General features: G+C 36.8%; 2 protein-coding genes across 5 annotated transcripts; one reads left to right on the top strand and one right to left on the bottom strand.

Moving 5' to 3' along the window:
- Positions 1-87: 87 nt before the first annotated feature.
- LOC113044002 (arginine-hydroxylase NDUFAF5, mitochondrial) lies at positions 88-4,383 on the top strand. 2 transcript variants are annotated; one of them, XM_026203574.1, is made up of 11 exons: positions 88-522; positions 597-637; positions 1,819-1,882; positions 2,170-2,217; positions 2,763-2,866; positions 2,945-2,984; positions 3,043-3,258; positions 3,350-3,410; positions 3,486-3,569; positions 3,957-4,039; positions 4,152-4,383. In XM_026203574.1, exons 1-11 carry the CDS (start codon positions 349-351, stop codon positions 4,251-4,253), a joined length of 1,017 nt encoding a protein of 338 aa, XP_026059359.1. In that variant the 5' UTR covers positions 88-348; the 3' UTR covers positions 4,254-4,383. The 2 variants fall into 2 exon arrangements, with proteins under 2 accessions (XP_026059359.1, XP_026059360.1); XM_026203575.1 differs by having other exon boundaries at positions 104-522; positions 3,061-3,258.
- LOC113044000 (kinesin-like protein KIF16B) lies at positions 4,278-25,742 on the bottom strand. 3 transcript variants are annotated; one of them, XM_026203568.1, is made up of 32 exons: positions 25,444-25,742; positions 24,338-24,407; positions 24,136-24,249; positions 23,291-23,407; positions 23,028-23,125; positions 22,834-22,943; positions 21,912-22,054; positions 21,609-21,777; positions 21,350-21,481; positions 20,809-20,984; positions 20,295-20,360; positions 20,095-20,154; positions 19,873-19,992; positions 19,717-19,768; positions 17,802-17,939; positions 17,582-17,664; positions 17,412-17,500; positions 16,091-16,123; positions 15,701-15,754; positions 14,801-15,002; positions 14,392-14,591; positions 11,545-11,929; positions 10,524-10,784; positions 9,077-9,399; positions 8,635-8,793; positions 8,434-8,539; positions 7,421-7,468; positions 7,071-7,115; positions 6,860-6,982; positions 6,640-6,729; positions 6,006-6,089; positions 4,278-5,925 (listed from the first exon to the last, which is right to left on the bottom strand). In XM_026203568.1, exons 1-32 carry the CDS (start codon positions 25,488-25,490, stop codon positions 5,764-5,766), a joined length of 4,059 nt encoding a protein of 1,352 aa, XP_026059353.1. In that variant the 5' UTR covers positions 25,491-25,742; the 3' UTR covers positions 4,278-5,763. The 3 variants fall into 3 exon arrangements, with proteins under 3 accessions (XP_026059353.1, XP_026059355.1, XP_026059356.1); XM_026203570.1 differs by lacking the exon at positions 16,091-16,123; XM_026203571.1 differs by lacking the exons at positions 7,071-7,115; positions 7,421-7,468.
- Between the last annotated feature and the right edge of the window lie 1,857 nt (positions 25,743-27,599).

The raw sequence follows: 27,599 nt of genomic DNA, 5'->3' as shown, positions 1-27,599 counted from the left end.
TCGATTGGCTACATTGCTTTACGCTGCAAAAACACGCTGTAGTAATTAGAAACCTAATTTTTTATTTATTTATTTGCTGAATTGCTGTTGGTTGAACTATCTTTGTACATCTGTTTTAATATAACTTGATCAATGTTAGTTATAATACAGGTTGTTATTGTTTTGGTGAATGTCTGACTCCAGTCCGTGTTCCAGTCACCGGAGCTGATCCAGGCCAGAGTTTAGCTCAGACACAGTCTCTGTTGTGCGGCGCAGAAATGATCTCCGTGTAGAGGCAAACACCAGAAGATTGTGTTTGAAAGAGTTACTATACACATTATGCGTTATAATGAGAACTAGCACGGAAGCATGAGTGTCAGTGTGAAAAGCCTCCGGTCTCTGCGATGTCTGTGGAGGGGATGGAGGGGTCTCTCCTCTCAGGGAGGCGCTATAAACGTGTTTGACAGGAGCATGAAGCGAAGCCAGAAGCAATGGGCTTCATCTTTACTAGACAGCGACAAATACGATTACCTCCGAGACGAGGTGAGGTGGTGTATTACTGTTTCCCGGAGAACTGAAGCTTTGTCAATAAACTTCTGCTTTCGTTGTGTTTGCAGGTGGGGAGCAGATTAGCAGACAGAGTTTACGACGTCTCAAGGTCACTGCCCGCGTATTAAAATACCTTTTAATCATCCTGACACTAGTTCTTAAAGAAACAGTTCTGACAAAAAAACAAAAAATCGATTTACTCACTGTCTGTGTCTCTTAGTTTCAACTCTGTATGACTTTACTTTGTTTTGTGGAGTAGAAAAACTGAATATCCAGTCTGCTGTTTACTAGTGCGGTCAGTTTGTCAAACGATTAATCGCGATTGATGGCATCCAAGATAAAAGTTTTTGTTTACAATAATATATGTGTGTGTACTGTGTATATTTATTATGTATATATAAATGCATACATAATAAATATACACATGCATGTATATATATTTAAGAAAACAAATATATTAAATATCTAATAAAATATAATAATATAAATATTTAAATGTGTAAATGTAAATATTTTCAAAATATATACTGTATGTGTGTGCATTTATATATACATAATAAATGTACACAGTACACATACATATATTATGTAAACCAAAACTTTTTTTTTTCGTTTGACAGCACTACTGTTTACCATACAATAGAAATGAATGGTGACTGGGACTGTTGAGCTGTGAAAGAGCATCATGAAAGTAGTCCGTAATACTTGTGTGCTATATTTCAAGTTTCTGAAGTCATTTGATAGATATGTGTAATGAACAGACAAATTTAAGTATTATTTTTTTAATTTTGCATTTACATGTAGTAATTTTGTAGACGCTTTTATTCAAAGCGACTTACAAATGAGGACAATGGAAGCTATCAATATCAACAAAAGAGCAATGATATGCAAGGCTATAACAATCACAGTTAGCCTAACGCTTTACAATTCTATAATAAATTTAAAAAACAGATAGAAAAAGAATAGAGCAAGCTAGTGTTGGAGTACCCCCAACACACTTTTTTGTTAGCTTTTTGTTAATTGTATGATAAATAAAAAGAAAACAAACAGATAGAATACAAAAAAGAATAGAGAAGCCAGTGTTGGTTTTTTTTAAGAATAGAATTAGAATAGAGAGTGCTAGAGTTTTGAGAGCTCAACAATTCCATCCCCATCTGCTTTCACTGTAACAGCAAATCTGACATTCTTAATAATATATCCTGTTTGCTTTCACAAGAATAAATACAGTCATGTGGTTTTGAATAGCATGAGGGTGAGTAAATAATAACCGATCCCTGAATGTGATTGCAGGACGTTCCCTCTGGCTCTGGATGTAGGATGTGGGAAGAGTCACATCGCAGAGCATTTGAATAAGGTACAGCCGTTCATAACAATAGTGTGAATAGTTCGCTTAAAAAAAATTGGCCTTTAGGTGCTTACATTCATGTTGTGATACATAATGAGGTATTTTTTTTGATGAATGTACACATTAAGCGAAAACAGACAAGCTCTTTTTCTATAATTGTATTTTTTTATTCAAATACTAGAAGCTTGAGAGGATGTACATTTACAATGAAAAAGAGCAGTGTGAACATTCTTTAAATCATCTGTTTTTGTGTTCTGCAGAAGAAAGTAAATAATTCCTATTCTCTCTCTTCTCAGGACATTGTTGAACGTCTCTTTTTAACAGACATTTCAGACTCTTCCCTGGTAAGAGACTTAACATGTCTTTATTATACTAATGCACAGCTGCGACATAAACCGTAAAAAATTCATGAATGGCTTTAGTTATGCCCATTCAAACTTTTGGGTTCAGTAGGACTTTTTTATTTTTTTTTAAAGAAATGAATACTTTTATTGCTTAAGAATGCATTAAATTGAGAAAAAGTCACTGAAGACATTTCTAATGTTGCAAAAGATTTTTATTTCAAATAAATGCTGTTCTTTTGAACTTGCAATATGGTTTCCACAAAAAATATTGACAACTGGTTTCAACATTGATACAACGATAAAACAACAAAAATGTGTACATTGATATGGAACAAGAAATATCTCTCAAAACAACATATTAGAGTGATTTCTGATGTGACGCTAAAGACATTTACCACCACGTTTTACTATCACAGAATTAAATTACACTTAAAAATATAAGCAAATAGAAACCAGTTATTTAAAATTTTGAAATAAAGTTAATCATATTTCTGATCAGACAAATGCTACCTTGATGAAACTTCTTTCTCTTCCTTGTTCTTCAGAGAAATAGGAAGAAATGTGAGATACCTACTCAGTGTGTTTTGGCAGATGAGGAGTTCCTGCCATTTAAAGAGAATACATTTGACCTAGTGCTCAGCAGCCTGAGGTACAGTACTGCCCCAGTGCATGATGGGGAATTTAAAGAAATCGACTGTCATTTATAAAGCCGTATTTCTCTCCTCAGTTTGCACTGGATCAACGACCTTCCTGGAGCTTTTAGACAGGTATGAGGATCAAACCAAGTGTGCAGTGCTGTCGCACATTATGAATAACACAAAATAGCCTGTTTTTGTGATTCAGATCCACCAGGTGTTGAAGCCGGACGGCGTGTTCATCGGAGCAATGGTCGGCGGCGAGACGCTGTACGAGCTGCGATGCTCTCTGCAATTGGCCGAGCTGGAGAGGGAGGGCGGCTTTGCACCTCATATCTCACCCTACACGGCCGTCACAGATCTGGGCAACCTGCTGGGACAGGCCGGCTTCAACATGCTCACTGTGGTATGACTTGATCAGCGTTTGATTACAACGATTTATGTTTTGAGTTGAATTATCTGTGACTACACCGAGGCGCTTTTGTGTCGTCATTCAGGACATCGATGAAGTCCAGGTCCATTATCCTGGTATGCTGGAGGTCATGAGTGACTTACAAGGCAAGCTCTTTAAACTGGGTGTCTAAGGTTACGTTATGAGAAGGAGAATGTGTTTAGTTTATTCATGTGCTTCAGGTATGGGTGAAAGCAACTGTGCGTGGAACAGGAAGTCACTTCTACACAGAGACACTATACTGGCGGCAGCCGCCATTTATAAAGGTGAGAACGCAAACTGCATCGAATTGAACATTTGAAGTCAATCTGACAATTTAAATTTCCATTGCATTTATTTGATCACATATTTAATATTTTCTACAACAAGAATTATATGTGGAATAGTGGTTATGGTAAAATTTTACTTCTTTTAACGATGTACTTCAATGCATGTTATATTTAAATTAAATACTTGTTTAAAATGAATGTTATGACAATATACATTTCAGTGGTATTGATTTAAATTATTTCTACAAGGATACTTTATTTTATGGTCTTTGCAACCTTGGAGTCAAAAAAGTTGAGAAGGACTGATGTACAGACATTAAAATGTGTTTGGTTTACCTGATGGTCCTAGAAATTGTGTTTTTCTGTTAATTTGATTTCTTCTAGAGATGTATGGCAATGAAGACGGTTCAGTTCCAGCTACATTTCAGATCCTCTACATGATTGGCTGGAAGCCTCATGAGTCTCAGGTCTGTTGCATTTTCATTGGTCAAGCATGGAACAAAGCACAGCCAATCACATTCCTCCAAAAGTGGAATTGTAGGGAGATTCTGACTTTGCCATCTTGTGATGATTTTACAGGCGAAACCTGCTAAAAGGGGTTCGGCGAATGTCTCGTTTGCTGATCTGTCAAAAATAGGCACACTTCAGACCCACCATCAGAAAACCAATGAAAAATCCTAGGACAGGAAGAATCCTCAGATCAACTCTGGATCATCTGCTTTACTTGCATGAACATGAATACACACGAATGTTGCTTCAACAAAGCGTCTTTGACAATGTACTCCAACATAAATAAACAATGATAATAATACGGTGCGAAACAATTCTTGTTACTCTCTAAAACCGAGTTACAAAATCATGATACTCACAAATTATTACATTCAGTTCTCAGAAATCAAATGAAAATAGTGTTTTAAAAATGTATACATCTTCCTCTCGGTACTCTTTTAGAGAAAACAAGCGTTCTTGTGTTTAACGGCTAATATAGCAGTATATGCCTTTCCTCACCTGTACAGATCAAGTCTACAGTACATTTACATATACATATGGCTTCATAGTGCTGAAAATGAATCATCAAGAGTTCAATATCTGTCAGTGAACATGTTATTACAGCATATTCTGCTCAGACTGCAACCAGGACGTTGAGTACGACAGTCATTTTGAATCAAAAGCATTCTCTTTTTTTTTTCTGGAAGACATTAGCTCACACTTCATGTGCTATTTAGTGGTTATAAATAATAATAACAACAAAACTTCTCAATGTTAGCCTGAGTATCATGGATATTAGTACAGATTTGCTCCAATTTATTTAATCTGGAGCCAATAACAGGCTGCCGTTCATATTACTTCATCTGAATCCAGTCTAAAGTAGTAGAGATACATTATACGCAGCAACGTAAACATGATTTAAAGTGAATCACAAAGCCAAGTAGCAGCTACAGGACGTCCTGTCAGTCCACAGAAAAAGGCTTTGTGGTCCTCGATGTAAACACAATACGTTTGGAGCAGGTTTCAGTGACCATCTGTTGTCAGATGAAGTCCAGATTTCCTATTCTTTGAAGCGTTTAAAGCTCAATTAATGCCAGCAAGGCACAACTCAATTATTTACATCTACTCTGGATCCTTCTCTTCCATTTTTTTTTCTCTATTTCAAGTCACTCTACGATTCCTGCTCGATTTCAAACTTTCCTGAGCGAGTTCATTAGTGTCAGAATCGAGGTCATATTTCACCTCAACATATAAAGAAAAAAAGCTTTTTTTGTATTCATAGTATTTTTTCCATTATGATATTATTTTCATGGCAAAAATAATATTTATTTTAATTTGTAGGAATTTATCCATCATGGCGGTATTGTTGTTCTACAGGTTTTTGTTTATTTGAAATGTATGTTACTTTTCTTATAATAATAATAATAATAATAAAAGATTTTAAACTCTGTATTACTATGAGAACCACATCTACGCAAAACCTAATAAACAAAAACTCAAAATGTATAATACTACAAGAATTTGATTTGGAAAAATTATCAAAATTGCCATGAAAATAATGTCGTAATGCAAAAATCTTTTTGGTTACAAAATCAGGCTTGATTTTCTTTATGCACAATATAATTTTTAGGTGAAATGTCTCAGTTTGTGTTTATGTAAATAAGTGTTTTTTTGTACTGGGGTGTTTGTGTGTGTGTGTGTATCAGCCCGTCCCGTGACTGCTGTAGTCAAACACTCCCTTCTTAAAGAAAGGAGAGATGCTGCACACGGCGTGTTTCGAGAGGTGCAGTCCGAACTCGTCTGTTCTCAGAGGAGAAGAGGAGGAGGGTGACATCATCACACGGAAGAAGTTGCGCAGGTATTGCTGGGAAAACACCATGACATCATCAGCATCTTCAGAAGTGTCACGTTTAAAAACGATGGATTGGAAACACATCTGATTACCTCCAGCAGATTCCGGCGCTCCGCAACCATTCTCTCGTCTCGGTTTCCAAAAATCTTTTTGGGAGGGAAGACCAAAGCCGCGAGCTAAAATAAGATTTGAAATTTTAGACATCTAATATGCAATAGTTGGGTGAATCTCACAAAAACATATCCAGCTCACATTTCACCACAAAATTAAGTGGGACCAAAAAAACTAAATAAAATCATGATAATTTGCATGAAATTGATCAAAACTTATTTGATGGTGTTTTTTGGGGTGAAATATTTATAAACAGAGTATTTAAAAAAAACATACTGAAAAATTAACAGGTTACATGAGTGATTTTGATGAATTTTACATTTATGCATGAGCAACTTTATGCATGAATGAATTTTAATTGTATGTAAATAAAGCAAAAATTATATATTTTGGGGTGAAATTAATAATTAAAAAAAATACAAATATTTCAAAACTTACATGAATTAATATTATGTGGAATGTTAACATTTATGCATTTATCAACTTACAATGCATTCTGATACATTTCACTAGTTTGTGCATTCTCTTGGAATCGAACCCATAATCTTTGTGTAACTAGCGTCATGTTTAACTAGTTGCGCCTCAGTTGTTTCTGTGTGTACATACAAGTCATACCTCTGGATATTTCAGCTTCAGAGATTTGTGCATCTCCCGAAAACGACTGTATCTTCTGAACACCGTCCACGTTTCATCCAAAACAGTGATCTGAACACAGGACAAAAACATCAAAGATGAGCAATCAGACACTTTTTTCTTTTTTTACTGGTGGTCACCACACGGTCAAGTTAAGTAGTTCTCACAGATAACGCAGTGATTGGATAAAATGCAGACAAACCTTGACTTCGAACTCAAAGTGTTCATCTTTTCCCTGACCACACAGGACGTAACGGGGAATACTGATCTTCACCGGATCTTTAAGACTCTCTGGACTGGGATCCAGGGGAATCGCCACCAGCCGCTGTGGAAAGATGGGAAATTCTGGTCAGAAAACATCCTCAACTGAAGAACTAATGAAAAAAGCATTTCGTAAACATACAAAACAGTACCTCGTATTTCAGTTTGCGCTGATCGATGCGTTTTTTATCGCTGTCCTGAGAGATTAACACAACTTTAACAGTCTCAATTACTCGCAGCTGATTTTAGGGGGTCAAGCAAGCACTTATTTGTCATTTCCCATTAGTGAGGTTGCAAAAAAAATAGTTTGATTGCAGCAAAAGGAGAAATGGATCTATGCAAGATATCGGTGGGGAGGCTGCATGCTTCCAAAGAAGAAAAACCATAGAGGAAAGACCCAATCTACTGAGATCAGAGATTGTGAGAGCTGTGCAAGTTAAGGCGGGATCATGCAAATCACTGTGCGCTCAGCTGGTGCTGATTGGCTGAGGCCTGTGCTTACCTCATCTGTCAATCTCACAGAGCTACCCTCACTATCCTGATCCTCCTCCTGCAGAGTTAAACAATTTTGTTGATGCCAAAAACAATTCTGTGGGTTTTAATGTGCCTCCTGTGCATGACTAGGGTAACATTAAACCGTTTCTCCTCTTAAGCGAGCCCACATTAGAATCTCTCAGAAAACCATTTGGCTAATTTAATTGCGCTTTCAGCTAAAATCAGCACAGAAAGTACCAATAAATAAATGAGCAGATTCAGTTAAACCAATAGTTTGCATTCAATCCAAAGAGGAAATGAATTTTACAATAACATGTATGTGTTTATAGTAGTATAATGATGATAAGCACATTATGTTTAAAGAAAATGAAAAAACATATTTCACTTCTGTACGGTAAAGCATTCTTGAGTGAGACAGAATATTTAGTGGAAAATAATATAATTTTACTGGTTATAATAGTTTATTATTGGTTAATAATATAACTCTTCTGTTACACTAGAAGAAATTACTAGATTTTCTGAAGAAACAAAGTGGTAAATAATGAAGTAGAAGTAAAAAAAATATTCCAAGATGACATGTAACATTTTTTATTATTATTATTTATATAGTATAATATTTGTTCAAATTTTTAATTAGCTTTTATTTTTTTTACATTTTCAGATTTTATTTTAATTTGACTAATATCATTATAATATCATATAGCATTATGTGTGTTTGTTTTTAGCTTTAATTTATATTAATTTTATATAGACATATATATATTTAATATTCATATTTTATTTCAGCTTTAATTCAGTTAAAGATTTTGTTAGTTTAATTAAGAATTCAATTAACGGGAGGGTCTGTAAGGGACATTTAACAACATTCATTAACAATGACAACACTGATATGTTCCTATGTTTTAAAAAGCAGAACTCTATTTACAATGCACTCTATTTATATCAAATGCCGTGAATGTTTCTGGATATATGCATGTAGACGGGTTTGATATGATGTTGTCTGTGTGTGTAATGTTATACCTGCAGTGAGTCTGAAGACAGTGAGAGTGTGTTGTTATTCTCCCGGTTCAGAAGATTCAGGTTCTGCATCCTCCGCTGCACCTCTTCTTCAATAAACGCTTTAACCCTGCGTGTGAAATGACCAGTTCAGCCAATTTAATTATGCACGGACAAAATCTTTATTTCAAGCTGCATCCACGACGGCAGCTGTGGTGTGTGTACCTCTCGTCTCCTATAGACAGCACAGTCGGGAGGGTCTGTATGGGGCTGACGGGGGACTGGTTCACACTGGTTTTTTCTTCCCCGCTCACACTGAGACTCCGCACGCTTCCTTCGCTCTCACTGATCCTCTGCTTCAGCTGCGCGATCTCTCGCTCCATCCTGAGAAACAAGAGAAGACAAGGCAGAGCGACTCTAGGTTTATCACATTCATCACATTTGTATAGATCTGTATAGGTTTTATATTCATTTATTTAACTACATTAGGGCTTTTGAAGTGAGCACTTAGTATATTAAATGACCACATAACCATATAACCATACCTTAATCATGATCTCAAACAGTATTTTTTCATAAAAATGTCCGGCTGCCTTTATATTTATCAAAAGGGTCCATCACAAGAGGAGCCCCTGTGCTAGTGTCCTCCTAAAAAAAGACCACACACCTGTCCCGGTCCAGGTCTTGTGTTCCTGTAAGCCTGGAAGTGCTCTGTGACCTCTTTCGAGGCGCTTCGGCGTCCGGCTCCAGACTGAGGCTCCTGCGGTAAGCGGAGTGTCTCTTCTCCAAGCGTGCGACCGCCTGCTCCAGAGCCTCCCGCTGCTGTCTCTCCTTCCACTCCAGGATCTCCTTCTCCTTCCTGCGGACCTTCTCCTCCTGACGGGCCACGTTTGCTGTGAACTGGTACGACTGCTGGAGCTGCTGCAGCTGCTCTGTGCTCGCGCTGTACTGACACAAACGCTCCTCCTTCTCCTCCAGCTCCTTCTCTACCTGCAGAGAAAGCATTTCATATCATCATTGCATCATGCACCTTGAACTCATTCAGACATGTTTGCCAATCACTAAAGAATCACTAAAAAGCTGCCAAGAAAAGACTTCTTGTATGATAAATTTAGTTTATTTATTATATTATTATTTCTGTTATAGAAAACTAAATAGTGGCAAAAGTCTGAAAATGCAAATGATTTTTCATACTCTTCTTTCTTTTTTTCCATACTTTTCCAGACCTGGAAATTCATACGTTTCCATACTTTTACAAACTGTGTATGAACCTTGGGTAAAAGCAGGGTGCATAAGTACTTGTAATGCCACGTTTCCACCGAAATTACCCAGAACATTTGTACCAGGAACTTTTCCCCCCCAGACCTGTTGCTTTCTGAACATAATAACAGCTGCAGAAATGTACTTAGTTCAGGGATATGTGTATATATTATACTGCCATTACAATGAAACGAAACATTATATAAATTACCTTTTTTTATTTTCATTTTAACATATAGATAAATTGAATACAGACCAAAGATTATCTGTTAGATTTACCCCGCAGCTGAATTATATGTTATGTTTAACCACTAAAGAGACATCAGAGCCAGCGGCACATATCAGAAGGTCTAGCCGAGGTGAGGCTGCTTCTCGTCAGATAGATGATCACTGAGCTCCCGCTGATCATGTGGAGCTCACTGTCTTTATAAATAAACCACAGATTTGAGTTTTAAACAACTACATTCTCGCCTGAAATACTTTTAAAATTACATTTCATGACACAATAACAGTAATATTTTGAAAATGATCCGAATAAATGGTGGTAGAACTCAACCAATGCTGCCTGAACTCAACCAATCAGGATGTTTAGCGCTCAAGTCCCGCCCCCGAAAGTTCCCGGAACTTTGAAAAAGTACCACCTCGCCAGCAGGGACTTTCTGAGGGGCATTATTTTACCCTGAACTTTATTTAGATCCTGGTTCCTGCGGTGGAAACACACCGAGAATACCGGCCCAAAGTCCCTAGTTCCTGGGTAAAGTTCCTGCGGTGGAAACGCGGCTTAAGATGCTACTACTAATCCAAATCTCGTCCACTTAGAGAGGAAGAGCCCATCTGACTGAACAGAGTGTTACCTGATACAGGGTCTCGTCCAGCTCTTTGTCCATATCTTCTGGACTTCTGTCCAAAGCAGGAGACCCTGTCCCTCCTCTAACTCTGTCCAGGAGCTCGATGGCTCTCTGGCGCTCCTCTGAGACAGCAGGGAGGTGTTTCTCACAGAGAGATTGGAGCTGTCTCTCTTTAAACTGCAGACTGTGCTCGGCCTGCTGGATCAGACCCTCCTCCTGACCCAGAGAGGACACGTCCTGAACACCACGCTCCATCCGATCACTGACCTGCGAGTGAATCACCAGAGACTTGATTCAATTTGATTTGATATTCCTTCTCATATCGATTCCATTATGTCACTTTCAGTTATAATGTCCATTTTTCTCACATTTGAAATAAATTCTCTCTTTGCTAACGCTTTAAGTTATTCAGTTTCTCTTATTCACTAAATGTTATAGATTCACTAAAAAGGACCATTTAAAACCTAAACAGGTCCTGCTGTTTTATGGTTCAATTAACTAAATAATATCAAAAGAGTAAATTGTTCTTGAATTGGACTACACAGTTTGTGCTGCATCATTTTTTAAATTAACTTAAAAGAATCATCTCAAAAAAACTCATTTGTTTGTGAATCAGAAATACTCCAGTTCTGTTGTGTGTTTCAGATTCACTATAAAGAACCTGTTTAATAGAGTCTTTTGTTCTTGAACTGGCCAACACAGGTCATTCTGCATCATGTTTTGATTCACTAAAAAGAATCATATCAAAAGAATCATGTGTTTCTGAATCAGACTACACCCATCCTTCTATGTTTTTGATTCACTAAAATTAATAATCTCAGAAGAGTCATTTGTTTGTTAATCAGAATACGCTGTATGTTACAGATTCACTAAAAGTAATCATCTCAAAAGATTGTTTCTTCTAACTTGGTACATTCTGAATAAAAATATGACAACACCACAATATTATTTAAGTGCAGAGGATACACACACACAAGCTCAGTTTTCTTCAGTTTTAAGTGTGCTTCTGACACAAGGAGCCGTGTACCTGTCTCTGTTTGTCCTTGTACGTGTGCATCAGCCGGCCGAGTGACGTGCGCTCATGGGTCACCTCCCGCTCCAGTCGCTCCTTCTGCTGGATCAGTGACTCTTCCAGCAAACTCAGCTCCTCCACCTGCATCTGCTTGAAATGTTCATAGCGTGCCTGGGCGCTCCTCCGGGCCTCCTCCCCGTCCTCCTCCTCTCCATCGATCCGCGCCTCCTTGGCTCTGAGCAGCTCCTCCCTGAGCTCGGTGAGCGTCCTCCTCTCCTCTTCCAGTCTCCGTGCCTCATCTGGTGCGAGCAGGGCGGCCGCCTCCTCGCTGCGCTCCCTCAGCTGCTCCTCCAGACGCCCAACCAGACTCAGCTGCTCCTTCTCTCGCTCCTCCAGACGCCTGGAAGTTCAAGACATTCATCTTGACACGGGTCTTGACACATTGACATTCATCTTGACACATACAGCTCTATCTCCATACAGATATTAATATATAAGCATGTCTAAATATATTTATAATAATTATATTATAATCTCATATATATATATATATATATATATATATATATATATAAAATGCTAATTTAAATTAACAATAATAATTATTAATAAAATCATTTTTCATAATTATTATAGATTTATTAAAATAAATACATATACAGTATACATACGTACATGTATATATACACACACAATTACAAAAGGCTTATATGTACATAGATATAGATATAAAATAAGTTGAATAATGTGTGTGTACTGGTACATAAACATGGTTTATGAGGACACTTCCTGTGTCTCCGTCAACCAAAATGGTAAAAAAAAAAAGTATATAAAAAAAGTATATATATATATATATATATATATATATATTAGTGCTGTCAAAATTAGCGCGTTAACGCATTCGATTAATTTGAAATATTTAACGCGTTAAAAAAAAATAACGCAATTAACGCGGTTGCAGTTTTTTTTATTTCCAGTTGTGGCCTATGTGTGTTCAACGTGCAAAGAAATATGGATAAGACCAAGGAAGGACTTTTGGACGGAAAGTTTCAGTATAAAACTCTGCCGGATTACTCTTCAGTCTGCCACAAGAAACATTACTCTTCATTTAGTCTGCCACAAGAAACAGCAACATTAAAATCATGAACTCAAATGTCATTGTTTAAAAAACAAAAAAAACAATGACTGTAACAGTGCGTAAATCAGACCTTTCTGTAACGCTAACGTTAATAAGCTTAAACGAAAATAAACGAAATAATTGTGTAGCGGAGTATTTTTGTACACAGTGCCGCGAACTGTCAATCACTCCTGTACGCGTGCATCACTGTCCTCCTCAGCTGCAGCAACTTGCGCTCTCTCTCTTCATCAAGCTTTAAAACGAAAAGGGGACAAAAAGATCATATTGTCTTTGTGCATAGGCTATAGATTAATTAGATAAATGAATATCTAAATTTGTGCCTTGCCGTCTACGGTATTTTTTTAGAACTTAGAAAAAAGATGCTGCAGCCAATGAACATCCAGCGGGGGCTGCAGGACGACTCAACCTCCGCAGACAGTTTTTAATGTTTATCAGACAATAAATACTCAAGATTTTGCTTTAGTATAACTCACAACGAGTTTCACACACCTTCTCCGGCCACGTTGAGTTGTTGACACTAACAGTGGGAAAAGCGACACATGCGCTATTCACTTGTATAACTTAAGGGTGAATGGGTAATGTAGTTTCTGCTCTGGGTGGGATGAATTAGGAAGCTTGCATTGTGAAGGGCGCTCTGAAAATCGGCAGTGCAGGTGAAAGATTAAAACCTCTATTAAAACAGATGTCCAAATGAGCGTACCGGTAAGCTACAAGCACGTTCTGGGCGCACGGAGAGGTGGCGGTACGCTCAAGAGCTATATTTGGAAGTGGCGGTACTGAGTACCGGTGCATACCGGCCCACTTAAAGCACTGGCAATGACTATACTTTGGAATTTTTTTGCAGTCCACTTAGAATTCAACATGGAAATCATTTTTGTCTATTATTGGCATTGATTGTTTTGAAATTCAAATGATACTTACATGCCTGTGTTTTTATTTCTGTAATAAATATGGCTTTCAAGCCAACAGTTAATTTGGAGGATATTGATGGTTTATTGCAGGTATGTTGTTTACATGAGAAAATCTGTGTTACAAGTTAAACAAAAATTCCAATAAACAATCATATTTTGAATTTAAATAGTTTCTTTGTCTTGAGTTTACATTAATTATTTACATTTTACATTTACATATCCAAAAAGTTTCAGTCTTTTAATTGCGATTAATCGCGATTAATCGCGATTAATTTTAAAAAATTGTGCGATTAATTAGTTAATTTTTTTTAATCGATTGACAGCACTAATATATATATATATATATATATATATATATATATATATGGACGTATGTATACTGAATATTAATTTGTTTTAATAAATCTATAATAATAATTACGTTAAATTATTTTATTAATAATTATTATTGATAATTTAAATTAGCATTATTTTAACTATCTATCTATCTATCTATATATATATATATATATAATTTACATTTTTTAAGTAACAGAGTATTTATTTTAATTATTCAAATGTAATAAAAAATAAACAATTTTAATTAAAAAAAAAAGTTTTTAATTCCAATTAAATAATTTTTTCTAATAATATAATTATTTGTTTTATTATTGTAAAGTAAAACAAAATATTTCACAATAATTTGTACATTTAAATAAAACAATTGTTGCAAGTTATTCCAGCACTCTGGATTGATTTCACACTAATATGTATTATTGAGACTCATCATATTTTCTATGTCAAGTGTTAAGAACAGATAAATGACATTTTCACCTGCGTTCCAGCTGGAGTTTGACGGCCTGCTCCTCACGTTCTCGTTTGAGTCGCTCCAGCTCACGAAAGAGCTCGTTTTGTTCAGCTCGCTCTGGATGGGCCTGAGTCTTTTCCTCCTCCTCCTCCTTCAGCTTCTGCTCCGGCTGCAGTCTCCTCTGCTTCTGCTCTTCCTGTTCCTTCTGCTCTCGGTGTCTCTCCTCCTGCACACAACAGACAGTAGCATAGAAAGTGTCCAAAGAAGGTTTCCCAGAAAAACAAACCCTAGTATAAACTACTGTGCAGAAATAAATGTATGATTTTATCAGCACAGGAAAGAAAAAGAAAAACAGAACTATCACAGCATTAAGACAATGAAATATCATTGATTTTGATGGTGACTGACAACCGTTAAAAGGGACTGCTTGCTGACCTGAAATCTCTCTTTCTCAGCGATCAAGTCTCGGAGGCGGCTCTCGATGTCCTGACTGCGTCTGTGCAGGCTCTCCTCCTGTCTGCGGATGCGCAGCTGCACCTGCTCAGACTCCTTCCTCTGAGACTCCACCTCCTGCTGCATGCGCTCAAGCTCCGCCTTCTCACACTTCTGCTTCTCCTCCATCTCCTTTATCAGCCGCCTGGACCAGCAACAAAACAAAGGAGAGAATTGTGGTTAGGTCCAAGTCATTTTAAATTGATGCATTAATTATTATTATTAAAGGAGCACAAAAGCAGTCATAAGTAGCATGAGTATATTTGTAGCAATAGCCAACATTACATAGTATAGGTCAAAATTAAACATTTGTATTTTATGTCAAAAATCATTAGGATATCAAATGCTATAGGGACACCATTGGATATCCTAATGAATGGCTTCATGTTGCATGAAGATACTTTGTACATTTTGTACATTTCCTAATTTAAATAGATAAAAAACAAATTTTTGATAAGTAATATGCATTGCTAAGCATTCATTTAGACGACTTTAAAGGCATTTTTTGCACCATCAGATATCCAAATAATTGTATCTAAGCCAAATATTGTCCTATAATAACAAACATCAATGTAAAGAATATTTCTTCAGTTTTTTAGATGATGTATAAACCTCAAATTAAAAACAAAGACCCTTATAACTGGTTTTGTGGTCCAGGGTCACATATTAGATTATAATATTATAATATTATACCAAGCTTGCTTTGGATAATATTGTGTATTTGCATAAGCTGATTTAGATTAAATCCTAAATGTAAATTAGTGGACAAGACTGCTTTACCTCAACTGCATGTTTCACAAGTATTTGCATCTATACTAATATTTGATAAGTCACATGACACACCTTTTAATTTCCAGTTTTTCCAGTTCTTCTCTTTGCTGCCTTTCAAACTCCAGTCTGGAACATATAAGACAATTAGTTTCCACCTTTAAAACACACACACACACACACACACAAACCACAGCAAACTCACAGCAGTGCATGGGACGAGGGTCTGCATTATTACGAGCACTGAGCATGCGTTGCAACTATAAGCAAGTGCTGCAAAATACACAACTTTGAATAAAAGAGATGGAGACACGCGTTCAACTAAAGTGTTATGATGATGATGAAGTGCTTCTCACAAGCATGATGAATGAGAAACGGAGAGATTGAACTTACAAATACTGAAATGAGTATGTATAGAAAACCACAACGGTTAACATGAGAACACTAGCTGTGCTTGGGTTCTACCTGAGAAAGATGGGACCCTTTTCAGTGAAGAGACTGCCATGAAGAAGTTCAGAAAAAGGAAATGTTACCAAATGCTGCTGCACAAATGATCATTTTTAAGGATAATTTTAAAGAATAAATAATGACAACTCTTGTGTGAACAACTTTAACTCATTTAAAATAAAATAAAATAAAAAATTCACTAAGTTGAGTGTTTGGTGTTGACTCATGACATGAAGTTGGTGTAGCAGGTCACTGCCCAGGATGGCAAGGCTTTTACAGGCCAATCAGTTTCCACATGCGTGATCACAGACCCAAACCTTCCCAACAAACCTTTAGAAAACTGTGCATTCTTCTATTAATGTGACAATGGAAAAAGCCATCATGCATTTGGTTGTTTATAAGGGATGCATGAATATAATAAATGTTATATCTCATACTATAAACCTATTTGGTTAAGATTTTTTTTTTTTTTATGTAAACCTAAAACCTACCAGTAAACATACTCAGATTTAGGAATTAATATTTTACAATGTACAGCAAAAATGATGGAAATCTGTTCAGCACACTTAAAGCCTGTGACAGAAAAAAATTAATTGTTTAAATTGTAAAAACTAATATTATTAAAACAAACCACGGGCTATAAATTAGATTTAAAGGTTTCTTTAAATTAGGTTCAAAAGTTCCAGTAAGATTGTTTTACTGTTTTGAAATAAGTGACCGAAGCTGCTTTTATTCAATCAAAAATACATTAATATTGCAAAATTTTATTACAATTTAAAATAACTGATTTTAATTCAAATAATTGCATATTTTAAAATGCAAGCTGTATTTTCAGCATCATTACTCCAGTCTTCAGTGTCACATGTTCCTTCAGAAATCATTTTAATATACTGATTTGCTGCTCAAGAAACATTTATTTTAATTAAATGTAACTATTTTGTTACATTCTAAATATCTTTACTGTCACGTTTGATTAATTTAATGCATTTTTTCTGACAAAAAAAACTTTTTTAATGGTGGTGTATATACTAAATTTAACTATGATCTGCCTTTCACAACTGAAATTATTAGTGTGGTCATTATTGTATATTTGTCCAATTGATAAATTCAGAAAACTACTACTGCTTTGTTGTACACTGGTCGACACCAATATGGTCACTGATAATGGAGCATCCCTATTGTCTGTTTTTGGGAAGGATCTGTCTGTGTTTTAATGCATGAAGAGAGAGGAGGATGGCTCCTGGGAAGGAAGAGAGGGACGAGGGCTGAGGAAGAGGAGGCAGCGTGGGGAGGAAGAAACCACTCGCTCTGTCACACACACACACACACCGAGGCTCACCCAGGGTTATACAGCATGACTGTAGAGAGGTTTTCACAGGAATTGGACAGATCAGACATGGATAAGCTCAGACTGGTGAGGAGGCCGCTCTGGGGAACAGGAAGAGCAGATAAATTAACAAACATGTCATGTGTTTGATACTGAAGCTTCACGTGTGAATTTCCTCTCACCTTTCTCTTTTCTCGAAGTTTAGCCGCCTCTTTGGGATGATTGAATCTGAACATGTTGGTCCTGCCGAGGAGAATGACCGCACCTGAGAAACACAAGATGTACAAATAAATCTACGGGTTAATAAATGGGAAACATCAGCTTTGCATAAAACTGCATTCATATTGCTTATTCAGTAAAAAAAAAAGAGATGAGATTTTTGTAGAAAGGTATATGTGTGACCTTGGTTGAGCGGACAGGGCTCAGTGATCTGAACTCCATTGACTGAACACTGAGCGTCGTTCAGAGGAATCAGAGTGACCGTCCCATTCTGGTTCTCTATCAGACAGTGCTCACTCTCCAGACCCAGACCATGAAGAACTGCGAAGAGAAAGAGAGAAAACATCTTTATGACTGATAGTACTTGCAAAATCTGGGTTAGGGTCAGGCAAGGTTTTCAATGCAAATTCAGTTCTTGAGTTGGAATTGATTTTGAAATTTAAGTTGAAATTGAACTGAAAATGGCCATCCAAATTCAAATTAAAAAAACAAACAGTATGAAGAATTGTAATTTCAATATTAATTCAAAGAAATAGATCAGACTAAATGTATTCTTCCTTTACTCAATTACCCATAAATGCATCATCATACACATGAGGTTGCATGGAATTTAAATTGTACTGACAGGAAGGAGAATTGACCTTAAAAATGCAATCAAAGAGACACGTTTTGTGAGAAAACATAATTACATGATTAATCCTGATTATTTATATCATTGTACTCAATTTAACTACCAGTAAAATTATAAAAATGATTAACACAAACATTAATATAATACATTTTATCAAACATCACAACTAAATGTCCAAAAAAATATCTAAAAAAAAAATTTTTTTGTGTAACTTATTTCAAAAAGTGAAACTTTCACATATTCAAGATTTAATACATCAACTTTTTTTTCATTTTGATGATAAGAGCTTGCAGCTCATATAAGTAAAAAATCCAGTATTCCAAAATATTAGAATATTTACATTTGAGTTTCCTTAAATTCCATTTTTCTCTTGTTCTTTGAAAACACAACACTGGGGAAGACTGCTGACTTGGAAATGGTCCAGAAGACGATCACTGATACCCTCCACAAAGAGGGTAAGTCACAGAAGGTCATTTCTGAAAGGGCTGGCTGTTCACAGAGTGCTGTATCAAAGCATTTTAAATGCAAAGTTGACTGAAAGGAAGAAATTGGGAAAGAAAAGGTGCACCAGCAACAGAGATGATTCAACCTTGAGAATATGTCAAGTAAAGCCGATTCAAACACTTGGTAGTGGACTGAAGCTGGAGTCAGTGCATCAAGAGTCATTACGATCAGACATCTTCAGGAAAAGAGCTACCATCCACTTCTGAAACGGAAACAACTTCAGAAGCATTTCTCCTGGGATAAGGAGAAAAAGAACTGAACTGTTGCTCAGTGGTCCAAAGTCCTCTTTTCAAATAAAAGTACATTTTGCATTCCATTTCGAAATCATAGTCTGAAGTCTGGAGGAAGACTGAGGCACAGAATCCAAGCTGCTTGAAGTCCAGTTTGACGTTTCTGAAGTCAGTGATGATTTGGGGTGCCATGACGTCTGTTGGTGTTGGTCCATTTTGTTTTATCAAGTCCAAAGTCAATGCAGCCCTCTACCAGGAGATTCTGGAGCACTTTATGTTTCCATCTGCTGAAAAGCTTTATGGAGATGCTGATTTCATTTTCCAGCAGGACACCGGCCCACAGTGCCAAAACCACTTCCGAAACAGAAACAAGTGGATCCAACAATACAGACGAGCTGAAGGCTTCATGCCACACATCACTGATGCTGGAGTTTGTGCTTTTCTGTTTTTCAAATCCTTTTTTTTTTGTGATTGATCTTAGGAAATATTCTTATATTTTAAGATACTGGATTTTTGACTTGCATAAGCTGTAAGCTCTAATCATCAAAATTAAAGCAAAAAAAAACTACTTTTTTTTACTTCACATTTAATCGATCTAGAAATAAGTTGAAATAAGTTGGTGAATAAATGATGCCATTATAAAAGCTTATTCTTATTACCGAGTTTGTGTATTGGGACTGAATCAAACAATAACTGAACAGATGGTGAGAGTCAGTTCTGTCAATAAACTCACTGATGTCCTGTTCATTAGTGGCATCATCACGGCCAACGTATGTCCTTCCCTCCTGCAAACACACACAAACCAATCATGCGCTACAGTAAACGAATATAATACAATCACACCAAACAAAAAACGTGTACTGTGATGAACACTGCGTATGTTCATTACCTTCAAATGATAGAGAATGATGCCGGTGCTGAGCAGATCATCATCAATCCCAATGAGATGAGGCAGCTGTGAGTCCAGGATCACTCCGATTCCCTCCTTCCTCAGAGCCAGAGTTTCCTCCTGTTCAACACACATGCCAAAACACACACACTCAAGGCCTGGCTCTGTGAATGAGGTGATAGAAATAAAAATAAGACGCTGGTCTGACAGACGGCAACAAACCTTCAGGATGTTCTGTGTTTCGTTCCATTTGTTTGTCCATTCCTTGGTCAGCTCCAACACCTGCGACAGAAAAACACGCAGACGGCTGTGTGCCATAACCAACATCAAAACTCATCTCTGGAATTTCATATAGCATTTATTAGCAAACATTTTGCAAACAAATCCCTGCTGTTATGTGATAATGAAAGGGTGTATGTTACCCTGGCCTCATTATGGTGCAGTTCCTCCTCCATACTTAACGCTGTGGGGGAATCGAGCAGCGCTATCTGAAAATCACACAACATAGAAGTCAAGTCACCTTTATTTACACAGTGCTTTATGCAATATAGATTGCTTCAAAAAGTAATAAACAGAAAAATAACAGAATCAACGGTGCAAATTTTCTCAAACATGAGTCTAATTCAATAATAGTGTTGATTCAGATTAATTCAATAACTGTGTAAAGTTCAATTATGAAACAAGTTCAAACTGCAACTAGAAGCAGCTCAACAGAAGACAAGAGTAAGTGTCCTTGCTCTCTTCAATATTGATTCAATTCAGTTCAATAACTGTCAATATTGCAGAATTAATTTCAGCTGTAAAGCAACTCTAGTGAAAAAATCTATTAAAACTAAAACTTATAAAAGAAAACAGGTTTACAAGATTATTATACTTAGGCTGAAAAGGCATATCATATTTTAGGATAAACAACAATTGTCAAATTGTCGTTCAGACCTGATTTCCCTGAGCGAGCAGCGCTTTCAGCCGAGCGATCTCCGCCCGCAGTTCTCGTATGAGTCTAACGTTGGAATCTTCATTAATCGTGGGTTTGTTGATGATGTTTTTGGCACGGTTTGCATACCGCAGCGTGCTCAGCGTCTCGCCGTAGTTGACGTCCGCAGGCGAAATAGCTGAACAAAAATGTTTAAGATCTCACATGCATGATATTCCTTTAACCAAAATCTTACAGCAAAACATCACTTCTAAAATGACAAAATTGTTTATTTTTAAATATTTCAAAAATCAACTTACTTTCTGGTTTCTAGACATGTAATCTCTGTATTCATGTTATATTGCACTCCATAGATTACATTTTCAATAAAAAACAATTTAATGACTCTAAAAGTATTGCTCCATTAAGTAAAAACGAATAAAAAAGTGGTTTAACCATCACGTAAAACTGAATGCATTTTTTCTGTACGAATTCCATAAGTGTTATGTGACTTCATAGATCCAGCCAAAACAGCACATGAGTGTCACATGTTTCCTCACTCACTAGCGATCATGATGGTCTTTGAGTTTCCTCCCAGACTGTCCTTCAGGAGCCACGTGAGCACTGAGTCTCTGTAAGGAACAAACACCTGCTTCTTCTTCAAATGACTGCTGCCTCCTTCCTGTGACAGATCAGCTACAGAGACAGAAGGAGCTGTCAGAAAACTGAGAGCAATACACTCTCTACACAAACGTTTTAAAGGAATTTAAGGAAATGCAACAAGACAATAAGAAGTCTGGCAGAGCACAACAGCATCTCTCACCTAAAGCAGAGATGACATTTCCCAGAGTGACCAGTGATTTGTTGATATTGCCGCCCTCTTTGAGCCGGACACCAGTGGCTCCTGTGGCATCGGCCCTCTCACTTCCTGCCAGGTCCACCAGGTGAATCTTACTGACCGTCTCACTCGGCATCTCAGCATCAAACTTAGCCTGAGAACAAACAACAATAATAACAAACTGCATTCCTAGTAAAAGTATTTTTCCATCATGGATTCCTCAGCTGGTTCCGCTCTTGCAAATCCGCATTAACACAGTGTTACACATCTGTAATGCTTTACAATCACCTGTGTGAAGTTGATGGTGAAGATGGCGTGTGAGCGGCTGCTTGCGTCGTTCATGCCGGTGCTGGCAGTCGTGCGGTTGATGTTTCCCGCCTCCATCAGCTCCTCCACATCACTATAGTTTTGCACGAGGTGCTTCGACAGGTCTGAGATCAAAGAGGAACTGTTTATAAGAACTTACACATGCAGACACCTTTAAATGCAACATCAAAGTGTTTTGGAACATTTAATGTTTGCATAATATTTATTTCATGTTTAAATAATACTGCAATATTTACTTAAAATATGTATAGAATGTTTACATAATATTGCTAGATTTACTCAATATAGCAATATTTGCATAATATTTACATAATATCGCAAAATGTATTGAATTAGTAAATACTGCAAGATTAAATTTAAAAATTAAAATTAAATTTATGCATTTAGCAGACGCTTTTATCCAAAGCGACTTACAGTGCATTCAGGCGATCAATTTTTACCTGTCATGTAGGATAAATTAGATTAAGATTAGATTAGATTAATTATGATTATCATTTAGATTAAGTAAATTATAAGTAAATACTGTAAAATTAAGTAAATATTTTATTATTTACTTAATATTTACGTAATACTGTAATATTCACTGATACTTAATATTACAATGTTTACTTTATATTACAATATTTAAATAATGTTTACACAATATTGCAAGTAAGTAAATATAAATGTAATAAATATTGCAATATTTACTCAACATTTATGTAATATTGCAATATCCACTGGTAATATTTATTTAATATTACTTTATTACCTTAATGTTTACATTATATTGTGATATTTACTAAATGACTAATTACTGCAAGATTAAGTTAATAATGAGTAAATATTGCAATATTAACTTAACATTATTTACTGTACTTATTATTTGAAGTCAGGCTCTTACCTTCTACATAGGGTCCCTCTTTAGGATGCTCTCTGACTCTGAGGTTATACGTCTTTGCCATCTTTCTCCTTAACAAGTCCCGCACACGTTCATTGTAAATCTCCAAATAGCTGTGCAAAAAATGAAGGTTTTTTTTTTCAGATTATGCATACTATCATTCTCTAGCTCTCGAATACTGCAGGATTTTCACTCACCTGACTTCTGTACGGAAAGAGGCTTCATCTCTCCGAATCATTCCTGAAATTTGGCTGAATAGTCCTTCACAGATCCGTGGGATCAGCCCGACGTCACCCTGCGGCACAGCAAATCTTGGTTCAGAGCCAATATTCAGCTACAAGCAGTCGATGGTGATGAACCAACCGTATCAGAGATTCACTAAAGTATGTTTGAAATTACAGAACAAGCCTCAACTGTGATTTTGCTAAAAGAAAACACCTGTATTAATAAAAAGGCTTACAGGGATGCCCATCATGGTGTGCGACTTCCCCGATCCAGTCTGGCCATAGGCAAAGATGCAGGCATTATATCCTTCAAATGCTGCCTTTAACACATCAGTGCCCAGATCCTTAAACACCTGAAATCACACACACACACACACCATGCATGTGACATCAGAGTATTTATATATGCACAAGAGCACAGCCAAACTGAAAAAGATCCAAGTTAATCATAAAGTCAAGATATGAGCTCAATTGCACTGATTAAAATTGCGATATTTCAGTTTTTACTATCTAACACAACACACAAAATTGTTATTACGTCTGAGCATTGAGTAACAAACCCTTCTGAACACAAACGCTAAGAGGATCGGATCACTTTATTATACACAAAAAGTGCAGGAGTTTTTAAATAAAATAAATAGCTCCTCTACAAACATGCTCTAATTATCATCAAATGTTCACACTATATTTGAACGATATTGCATTGTGGAAAGCATGAAGATATTTATATAGCCATTAAAAGAATGTAGTTAAACTTAATCTTGCGAGCAAGCGAACATTAAGACAATATTTATTTGTATTTATGCATTTGTTTATTTAAAGCGTCTAACTTTAATCGCTAAAAAGTTGATCGAATTTATTTTTTAACAGTTCTTGCTTTCTGCTTTAGTAAATTCACAACTCAAGTCTCTGTTTAACTTTTTTTTAATAATCATTATATTAATAGTTCTTATTCTTTTTTTTATCTAGCAATTTAAGAGCAAATACATATCTTACAGCTACTTAACAAATGACCGACTGCTAATGACAAAACATATGCAATCTTCATTAGAGAGTCTGCGCTGTTCATATTTGCACTGACCTTCTCTTGTGAGACAAAGCTGCCGTTTTTACAGTCCGAGGAGTCGTAAGAGAAATCATATGTGAAAGTCTTTGCTCTCTCCCTAACAGAGTCTCCAGTCACTCCATCTGGTATCTGATACAACAATAGCACAAGAATTAGATCAGAAATGGTCATTTCATCTGTGGAACGCTTTCATTTAGAGACATTCAATGCAACATACTTTTAAGTTGGTGATGGTGGTTTTGTTGCCTTCCATTTCGATGATGCATTTGGCAGACAGGTCTTTCTCCCTGTGCCAGAAATCAATAATACATGAATAAAATATATATTGATGCACTTCATTTATTAGTCACACACACTGTAACTCCATGAGCATTTACTCTCGAGGGAGACGATTTAATTTAGACCAATCAACAGATCAAACTAGGCATCTATTTTCGACCTGATGCTTTTATGAGCTGTTTAAAGATGAAAGCAGATTGAGATCACACGTGTTTTTCATTACAATTCATTTTTCGTGAAAATCAAATGTTTTTCTTGAAAATCCCTGGGATCAGGAGATGTTTCGGAAAGCATAAGCTGCATATATCCCCAGAAACATATGGTATCATGTTTAAACAGACAAGCTACATTAGCTACATGCTGAATATATACACAAAGGTTGATTTCATGATGACATTCACATTACTGTTAAACATTCATTAAAACCATTATATGCTGCAAATTAAAAGCAAAAAATAATTATAACAGTTGTATATTATTATTTTATTCACATTACTGTGATTTTAAATGTATTCTCATTGCTATTATTACTACTGATAATATAAATATAACAAATTATAATACCTAGTAATATAATAATAATAATTAAATTTAAAATGTATAATATTATGATGATAAATATTTGGTCCAGGATCCAAAAAAACAACATTGTCAGGACAAAAGGGACTAAAATGGACAAACAAAATTAAATAAAAATGTAGGTTTCATTCATTTAGGTTCACTTTTGGGTGTTTTAATTAGACTCCAGTAGTAAATCACACATAGCTAACTAAACAGACAGCATTATGGACGTGTGTCTATGATGCAGTCAGAGCCATGGCGCAGTGGGTAACTGTGAGCTCAGAGACAGCCAGGTTCGTATCTGACCTGCGTCATGACAACTTTCCAAATACACAGATTATATAAATACATGCTTAATGCGAATATTTTGCGTGTATTTCACGTTTATGCATTTCACTACGCAGCTGTTGCGACATTATTCACGAGGACATGTTCAAGTATTTGTTTATTATGGGTTTATTTGTGTTTTTAAGAGCCACTCACCGTCTGTTCATGGGCCGGACCCTCACAGCCACCCGAACCGATGCCATGACACATCCCTGAGGACCACACACACTCACACACTCAGTCAATCAGGCAGTTCTCATAAGTGACTGACAGAACTCTGGGGGGTGTGACTGTGTCCGCAGAAAACAGCGCAGTGTGTCCGAGAGAGGAGCTGATGGCGCTCATGTAGTGTTCACTCAACAGTCATCATGTAAGAAGATGAATTATTCCGGGACGCTGTTGTTCAATTCGTGTTGTTTTCCCGGAGTGATTCACAGTAGTGATGGCCGATTCGTGAACGAATCGTTCAATTTAACCGGTTCTTCTTAGTGAACCGGTTGAACCAGTTCACCAAATCGAACTGAATCGTTTGAAACGGTTCACGTCTCCAATAAGCATAAATCCACAAAATACTTAAGCTGTTAACTTTTTTAACGTGACTGACACTCCCTCTGAGTCAGAATAAACCAATATCCCGGGGTAATCCATTTACTCAAACAGTACACTGAATGAAATGCTGTGAAGACCGAACTGAAGATGAACACCGAGCCGAGCCAGATAATGAACAAACACGCCCACTGCTGGAGCAGTTCTCGTTCTCGAGTCAAGAACCGGTTGCTTCGGTGTTCGGATCACCAGTACACTCAACCGAGAATCGTTTCTGTCGGACGCGTCCGATTTGAGAACCGATGAGCTGATTCTCGTTCTCGAGTCAAGAACCGGTTGCTTCGGTGTTCGGATCACCAGTACACTCAACCGAGAATCGTTTCTGTCGGACGCGTCCGAATTGAGAACCGATGAACTGATGATACTGCGCATGCGTGTAATTTTGTAAGTATTTTGTTAAACATCGGAAAGTGTGATAAAGTAACTATATTTTATTTTGATTTTTTTATTATTATTTTTTTAGATTGATGTTTCCAATCTGTATATTGTATATAATGTATAGGCCAAATGGGTTTTCAGGGAAGTTGGACAATAATTAAGACTCTAAAGACTCTTATGTTTAATAGGAATAAGGGATGATTTATGAGATATCTGTACTGTATTTATAGTTAATGATGACATTCACAAATTGAGTTTGTAGTAAACAGAACATGAACACGAGTAGAGCAGCTGATGATACTGAACTGCAGCACATGCCGGTTAGAGCGATTCTCGTTCTCGAGTCAAGAACCGGTTGCATCGGTTTTCGGATCATCAGTACACTCAACCGAGAATCGTTTCTGTCGGACGCGTCCGAATTGAGAACCGATGAACTGATGATACTGCGCATGCGCGATTCAGCGTGAAGCCAACTGACTCACAGCATGTCTCTGAACCGAAGGGATTCTTTTGGTGATTGATTCTGATTCTGTACTAGTAGTTATGAGCGGGTATTTTGAGGGCTTGGATGAAGGGCAATCTGGCGAAACGTAAGTTAATTTAATAACAAATACATCGCAATGGATTATGTTTAGTAAGTGGATCATGGTTTCTGCGCTGATGACACCTAATTTATTTACTTTATATCTTCAAGACTTAAATCCTCATATGCACATTATTGCTGTTACTGTATTTAGGTGTTGTTGCAAAACTCAAATGTAAACTTTTCATGATTATGAGGTTTTAACTGACTAAAGTTATGATTACTGACTTTATATATTTGAATGTTTGATAGACGTGACGCCATTACGCCATCGCCAATGACGTCATTACGTCGAGCGTGAAAGAACCGATGAACCGGTTTTTTCAACCGGTTTATTGAATCGAACCGTCCGAAAGAACCGGTTCGCGGAAAAGAATCGGACTTCCCATCACTAATTCACAGCGTCTGCTCTTTGCTGGCAGTGGCGCGCGATACAGAACACACAGCACACGCGACACTGCCGCCTGCAGGCCTGGAGTCATCACGCGTTATCAGGGTTGCCAGGTGTTCGCAACAAAACCCTCCCAGTTGTAACTCAAAACTTGCCCAATCACGTTTCAATGGGGTCCCCAGTTAAAAAACGCGTCCTGGGGAGGGGGTAAAATACACTTTTCTTTCTTGCCATGATTCCATTAGTTAAATTAGCATTTTAGGGATATATTTCACGTTATTGGAGTCGCTTAATAAACCTGCGGGTGTAAAAAGCAACAACGGTGTTAAAATAGCCCATTTCGGCGGGAAAACT

Source organism: Carassius auratus, chromosome 26, assembly GCF_003368295.1.
Source record: "Carassius auratus strain Wakin chromosome 26, ASM336829v1, whole genome shotgun sequence".
NCBI lineage: Eukaryota > Metazoa > Chordata > Actinopteri > Cypriniformes > Cyprinidae > Carassius > Carassius auratus.
Note: the sequence above shows the minus strand (reverse complement) of the source record. Positions and strands in the feature narration are given on the sequence as shown.

Bases quoted from the DNA above. Each gene is read 5' to 3' on its own strand.
- LOC113044000 (XM_026203568.1), bottom strand. From the start codon at position 25,490: ATGGCATCGGTTCGGGTGGCTGTGAGGGTCCGGCCCATGAACAGACG. The intron at 20,361-20,808 runs GTCTGAACGACA...TGTGATTTTCAG, and splicing joins TGCTCGCTCAGGGAAATCAG to ATAGCGCTGCTCGATTCCCC. The intron at 17,501-17,581 runs GTGAGAGGAAAT...CCTGTTCCCCAG, and splicing joins AACTTCGAGAAAAGAGAAAG to AGCGGCCTCCTCACCAGTCT.
- LOC113044002 (XM_026203574.1), top strand. From the start codon at position 349: ATGAGTGTCAGTGTGAAAAGCCTCCGGTCTCTGCGATGTCTGTGGAGG. The intron at 2,218-2,762 runs GTAAGAGACTTA...CTTGTTCTTCAG, and splicing joins ACATTTCAGACTCTTCCCTG to AGAAATAGGAAGAAATGTGA. The intron at 2,867-2,944 runs GTACAGTACTGC...TTCTCTCCTCAG, and splicing joins CTAGTGCTCAGCAGCCTGAG to TTTGCACTGGATCAACGACC.